General features: G+C 30.4%; 1 protein-coding gene across 3 annotated transcripts in view; it reads left to right on the top strand.

Moving 5' to 3' along the window:
• LOC126745089 (protein jim lovell) overlaps positions 1-5,000 on the top strand; it is a 206,742-nt gene extending 201,742 nt beyond the window's left edge. For all 3 annotated transcript variants that reach the window (XM_050452786.1, XM_050452785.1, XM_050452787.1), the window contains one exon: positions 1,816-5,000. In XM_050452786.1, coding sequence (XP_050308743.1) covers positions 1,816-2,067 — 252 coding nt within the window. In that variant the 3' untranslated portion in view covers positions 2,068-5,000. The remainder of the gene's footprint in view (positions 1-1,815) is intronic.
• The last annotated feature ends 2,548 nt before the right edge of the window (positions 5,001-7,548 follow it).

A 7,548-nucleotide genomic window follows, 5' to 3' on the forward strand; every position in this document is an offset into this window, starting at 1 on the left:
TTTATATTTTATAAAATAATAATTATTAAGGTGTTTCCTAACTACGGTACGAAACTATACGGGGTGAATCGTTAGGTCGTTTTATGAAAAAAAGTTCCTATGAACGTATGTCGGGAGTTGCTTTTTTTCTGAGATACAGGGCGATGAAGGTTCAAAAAAATAACGGTATTTTAAAAATACTATAACTACCCTTAAACCGATTTGGTTGAAATTTGGTGCAGTTATTTGAAGTTATAAGACGCCTATTTAGCTGTAACTAGATTGAAATTATTAGGTCCAGTGGCGTGTCAGTGGGCACCACATGCTTATTGTTGAGAAAAAAACAAGGCCAATAATTGTTTTGTAGCTTTTTATTTATTTTTGTATTTAAGCAACTTTTTCGTATCTTATATTATCTTCATATCTGGCTTTGTTTTCGAAAAAAAAATTTAAAGTATCTTTAACTCATTCTAAAAATTATCCATGGACGACAACATGAAATAAAAACCAATTAATTCGATAAACAATTTCGACCTTAAAGTACATGAGCAAAATGTCCACCCTCCAATGCACGACTTTTTGGTCTCTTGTGTCTTGTTTACTATGATAATAAACATTCAACTTCTACGATTTTTATTATCAGATATTTGAAATACAACAAAATAACAAATACAAAAAAATTAAAATATTTTTTTTTAAGTATTAATAAAAATGTAAATAACATTTCTTCAGATACTGGTGTTGTAAGAAAAATTTTTAAAGTAGGTATATAAACGGATAGTGTTTTTTCTTTTAATTAATATACCTAAAACAGCCTTGAACTCAACATTTAAGCTAAAATACTTTATTTTAGTAACCACTATGAGATAATAAATAAAATAATAATAATAATAATTCCAGAAAATTTAATAATAAGTAATTCATAAAAAAAATAAGTTGAGTGTTAGGCATACAAATAGACTTTAAACAATTTTGACAAAAATCCCTCTTTTGTTTAAAAACGTTTGAGGCAAAAAAAAGGTAAAAGTTGAAATTAATCTGTTTTACTAATTTAACTTTAGCACCCTATTAAACACATTCTTTTTTTTTACCAGACTAATGGTTAAATAGTAATGGTAAAAAAAAAGAATTGATATATTAACAGGAATAATAATACAATAATATAAATAAAAGATATAACTTTAACACCCTGTTATACATATAATTTTTTTACCAGAATAATGAATTGCTATATTAACAGAAATAATAATAAAAATAAAAGATACATCAAGGATATTTTTAAATTCGTCTATTAATATCAGGTTTGTGATGTAAATCTCCCTGGATGTATTTCATAATTTAATTTTTATAGATTTTTTAGAGATACAAGACGCTGACAAGATTACCATAAATAAAAAGCATAATCATAATGGAACTATTTACACTTTTGTTAAGATTAGATTTGCCTGGTATAATTATTGTGTATGATATATAAATTTACGTATTTGCTATTTTTTTCTAGGTGTCCCTGTGTATGATATTTTATTATTACATTATAAGATATATACGTGTAATAATATATTTTAAGTTACACAGTGGCATGTAAGTAATATCAGGGTCATTTTATTAAATGTTTGACGTATTTTAACCAATTTTTAAATACTAGCTATTTCTCTCAGAAATTGCTCTCTTTTGTAAATATAATAGCATATAATATACGTATATTCTACAGTTTCACCAAAATCAAAGATTTACTAAACACTCATTGAATAAACATATATTTAACCATAATTATATATGACGTGTTCCTTGGATTACAAAAAAAATCAATTGTAATAACATAATGAATTTTTTCAGCTCTTTAACCCGTTCAGTCACAACTTCTATCCAGACTTCGGTACCGGGTTCCCTATTCCGGTGAACATGATTCACCTTCTTCCCCAAAGTGAGAAAAATCGCCTGGAGCATAACGCTTATGGACAAACAGCGCCACACGATGACGACAAACAAAACCAACTTAAAGAGATCGATGACGAATCCGTACGGGACATGTATAGATTAACCGTGGACGATCGAAGGGAGTTGGTGCATCAAAACGGGCAAGACTGAGGGTTACGTCGCTAGGGTGAGGTAGTACAGTTTGTGTAAAAAAAAATAAACAGAGAAAATTATATATCATTAATTAAGTAATGTGATGTTGCTTCGTTAAGTGTTTAGAGAGGCCAACAATGTCCATGTGCGAAGATGTTTTTGGGTAGTTATAAAGAGAGAAAGTTTGAGTTAGAAAGAATTTATTTTTCTGTTTTATGCAAAAAAGTAGCATCAACTAAGAGTATTATCTTGCCTGAAAAGCAAAAAAAAGGTGTACTGACCACTGGATAAAAGAAAAAAGCCTTGATCACATGTATTTTGGCGCCCAACAGAATTTTTGACGAGCTATATACTATGTACATTATTTTCTTAACCATCTCTTTATAATTTACCCATCTACTTATAAGTGATATAATTTATTTAGGGGCAATATTAGTTAATAGGCATGTTGTACTTAAATATCTCGGTTTTTATTTGTCAAATTGTTTCATAGCTTTTTCGTGACTTAAATTGGCGATAGTTAAGCTGTCCGTGCTTCCTGAGTTGATATACTATATTTATATTAAAGAAAGCGGGTGATTACCGAACAATTGTTTTTACTCTCAGAACAATTTGCTTCGGTAAAAGTAGGTTGGTCAAATTCCGAAAAAAAAACATTGTAAATAATTTAACGCGACGATCGGGATTTGTGTTTATAAGACTGATACTTAATAATGCCAAGATGTTCCGACTACATGAATATTATATTAACTACGATTACAACAATTTTATTTTTTACCACTATACACAGTTCCTCAGATATACAGATTTTTTAACGGATATATAATAATAAATGTTTCTATATACATACATACGGTTTTACGTTTGAATGCCACGTTTTATCCAAAATATTCTGAATCTACTTGGATCTTTTACGGGCGATTGACGATGTACGATATAGTGATGGAAAAAATAACACACATTTTTACAGTCCTCGATCTGCAAGACTTTATTCATTAGCAGAATTCAAAATAGTATTCATAGTTCTAGTATTTCATATTCAAGATATTTTAGGCTAAGGTCTTTTTCGCCATCAGAGTACAGTTAATATATTGCATTGAATTTTCAGAAACTGACTTATCCCAGCCTTCGAAGTTTAAGATTACTCCTCTGTATATACTTTAATTTTAGCTTTCTTCATTGTATATGTTTTATACAGGGTCCGGCAAAATGATCTCCCACATTTTGATTTTTAATAAAAACGCCAATGTAAATGCTATTTATATTTTATTTTTATTAACTAAAAATATATGGTATATTTTGGCAGTAATATGAGGCGATATTCCTGTAATTTCTTGGCGGATGGCTGCTTTAATTTCGTCAATAGTTCGGGGATGATGTTGAAAAACCTTCTCTTTCAGGTAGCCCCAAAGGAAAAAGTCGCATGGGGCAAGATCGGGTGAACGCGCAGGCCACCCAACGTCGCCACGTAACGAGATTACGCGTCCTGGAAACATTTCCCTTAACAGGTTCGTTGTCCTTCACATCCGGATGTTCAAGTTCCCTAAGTTTTGGTTCCAAAAAATTACGTACATGTCGGACATATCGATCAGCAGTTACGGTAACCGTTACCCCTCATTCTTCAAAAAAATAGGGACCCCAAACACCAAAAGAACCAACAGCACACCCAACGGTAACACGTTGGCTGTGAAGTGGCCTTTCATGGAGCTGCCGCGGATTTTCTGGTGCCCAGTAGCGAAAATTCTGCTTGTTCACACAGCCAGACAAATGGAAATGAGCCTCGTTACTCGTTATTAAAAGCGCATTTTGTGGGACGTTTTAAAGAATATCATTGGAACGTTCTCGGCGATTTTCCCTGTCCCGTTCACTAAGTTCTTGCACGATCATCATTTTGTATGGGTGAAACTTCCATCGGTGTGCAAAATTCTTCTCACAGAACGATCTGACAAACGCAAAGCAGAGGCATTTTTAACAGCTGAACGTCTAGTAGATCGTTCAACTGCTTCTCTTACAGCTGCAATGTTTTCAGGTGTCCGAACACTTCTGGGTCTATCAGTTGATTTTCTTTTTAAGGCTGAACCTGTAGCTCTAAAATTTGAAACCCACAACAGTATTGTTTTGCAATTCGGAACTGGATCATGTTTACCAAGCGCGAAGTGAGTACGAAAATTTCTTTGTGTCGTTATTACAGATTCGTTACTTTTGAAAAATGTTTCGATAATGAAGGCACAATGCTCGACTACGCTAAGCTGGCTCCCTCTTTAGTGATTCGGGCTCAGTGGCGGCGCAAAATGTGGGAGATCATTTTGCCGGACCCTGTATTAGAAATTTATCAGCAGTGCTTACCCAAACATCAACCTTTTTCACACATCAAGTTTGGCCACCGTCTATAGATTACAACAAGTCAGACCACTTCCTATACCGCCCGTGTTAAAGCAAAATTGACCTTGAATCCCGCTGTTTGCTGCGTACGAGCGTTTACCAGGGTTTATCGTAAATATCGATGAAAGCAAATTCTGAGGCGCGCTGATTATTTTTATACGAGGAGTATTCATAAGAAGTATTTTAAGTCATAAAATAAGAACTTTTTTTATAAGACTGGAATAGAATGTGTTTATATGACAGTGTTTCTTAATTATTAACGTTTTTACACATTTTTTATATTAGCTTCACTTCTTTGCCTTTATGTAGCAATGTTTGTATGTATGTATATAACAAATCTAAGAATTCTATTTAAACTATAACTTCTACTTGTCAGATTGTTTGCAAATTTTGTAGGTGCTTGGCTTTCCATAACAAGGACAGTTTTTAAAATGTTTTTGAGTTTCCCTTTTCTAAAATTGGTGTATCTAGAAGTTTTGATCAGTTCAATGAATTTGAACTTTTAAATAAATTGGAAGCGTTTAATATGGCGGATTCAAAATGGCTGCCTTTTAAGTCAAATATAATATATAAAAAGTGAATTTGCAAAAAACCTTACTTGTTGAATTGTTTAAATTTGCTACATTTTTAGGAGTCTTATCAAAAAATACAAGTTTTTGCTTAATATTTGTTAAAATTTTAGAGATGAATATTCAAAAAATAAATCTAAAGTTAAAATAAATAAACAATTAAAAAACACATTTAAACGCACTAAAAAATATAAAATAATTTTAATACGGCATGGGTTATTTTAATTTTTAAATTAGGTCGTTTTAAAAATACAAAAGCGCAAAAGAATAACAAACAATTGTCATAATAAGCGCTAAATAAGTAGTTTTGTAAATTATATACTTTGTATTCATTTGTGGATATACCTAGTAAATATAAACTCCTGGACAAAATTATCGCACCACTAATTATTTTGTCAAGAAAATTTAAATAAAAATAAATATCAGTTAAAACAGTTATAATTGGTGCAATTGCCTGGAAAAAATAAAAAAAATATTTTGACCTACCTGAAACTTTTTTTTAATTCCAGGCATTTGAAGTGAGTTTTTTCTTGTAAAATTTACTTAAAAAAATATATCTCGAGGGAAAAAAACAGTCATTTTTAATTTTTTTTTCTTAAAGGCACTTAAAGTCATTTTTTCATATAGGATCTCATAAGAGTGATAATTTTTATTTTTTTCCAGGCACTTGAAGTTATTTTCAGGCAATTTAGTGGAATTTCTTGTTTCTTTTAGACTACCAAGGCAGTTTTTGAAAATCTCTTTTTTTTTTAAAGATAAAACTGCATCGATTGCCTGGAAAAAGTAAGAAATGACTTTGAAATACGTGCCACTTTTATTTATTTCAGGCAATTGAGGTTCAAGTTTGTTTTTGCACAATTGAGTTTAAAACTGAGCAATTTGGAAGGAAAAAAAACATGTTCAGAGTGTAATGGCTTTAAAGAAAATAAATTTAATCTCAGGCAGTAGAAGCTATTTTTTATTGAAAATTACGGTCAGAAGTAAAGAAACGTAATTTTTAGTTCAGTGTAATTTTTTTTCCAGGCACTAATTTTTTAGTTTTTCAGGTAGCCAAGGTAACTTTTTAAACAATTTTTCTCATGGAAAAAACCACTGCAATTACCTAGAAAAAATGAAAAATTACTTTGACTTACCTGATTTGTTGTTATTTTAGGCACTTGAAGTCAGTTTTCTTGCAAATTCGATTTTAAAAAAGTCACATAGGAAAAACAGTCTTCAGGCAGTTTAAAGTAAATTTTTGGTGAAATTTTTATTTCTTTCAAGCAGTCTGGTCAATTTATGAAAATCACTTTTTTTCTTAGATAAAATTGATGCAATTGCTTGGAAAAAGTAAGAAATTATTCCTGCCTGAATTTTTGTTGGTTTTTACTTTAGATAGTTAAAAAGTCATTTCTTAATTATTGCAAGCAATTTAAGTTATTGCAAGCATTAGTTTATAAAGTAGTTTATAAACATAATTTTAGGCAGTCCAAACATTTTTTTTAAAGTTAAAAAATTACACTACATAGCGCTTCTTTCCATTTCTTTCAGACAGTCAAGGCAATTTTTGACAATAACTTTTCTTGAACAAAAAGTAAAAAATAAAACAAATATATTTTTTTAATATTATTATTTAAAACTATCCTCTTGTTTCTCGACTGATTTTTTTTCGTGATTTTTGTTCAACTTATTTAAGAAAATTCCTAAAATATATCTCCCTTTTTTATTGCTTGGAAATTTGGTACTGACATATGACCCGAATTAAAATAGTCCAAAAATATATCAACTACCCAACGATTAATTTCAAATCTTTCTTAGCTGCATTGGAAAATTAAAACCATTGTTTTTTAACTGCTTAAGATGGGATTATTATTGTTTTTCCAATAAATGACATGAAAAAGTAAAAAATGGTTTTAAATAAACTCCTGGACAAAATTATCGCACCACTAATTATTTTGTCAAGAAAATTTAAATAAAAATAAATATCAGTAAAAACAGTTATAATATCTTTTCTCGTATAAAAAGCAGAACTGGACAAAAACTATGTTTATGCTTTATCATGGAACATGCTGCTCGTGAGGAGTGAGAATACATCCGCAGGAAAGTTTTCATAATTTGATACGAGGAATGCTGCGAAGACTTCAAGCGGTCATTGCAGCTAGAGGTGGCAATACACGTTATTAAGAATTCATTATGGGTCTATTGTTTTATTTTTGTATCAAAATTGAAGTTAGTGAAAATCGATGCTTTTCCTTGTATTGAATTTAGTTACTTAAATCTCGTTTTGTTAAATAGAATATAATTGTTTTTGTTAATTAATAATGCATAGTTAACAATGCTTATAAGTTTGCTTATTTTTTTATCTTTATTAAAAAAAAATCTCTAAAAATCAAGTGGTGCGATAATTTTGTCCAGGAGTTTATATAAAATATGTTAAAATATCAAAATTTACCGGGTCTTAAACGCCGACATTGGTGGCCGACAAAAAGAAGTGGGGTGTGTTGGTTTGGGATAATAGGTTGTAAAATCGGCTAAAACTATTCCAGTAACATTAGGGGGAGAAAATAAA

The sequence above is a fragment of the Anthonomus grandis genome, chromosome 15 (assembly GCF_022605725.1).
Source record: "Anthonomus grandis grandis chromosome 15, icAntGran1.3, whole genome shotgun sequence".
Classification (NCBI taxonomy): Eukaryota; Metazoa; Arthropoda; class Insecta; order Coleoptera; family Curculionidae; genus Anthonomus; species Anthonomus grandis.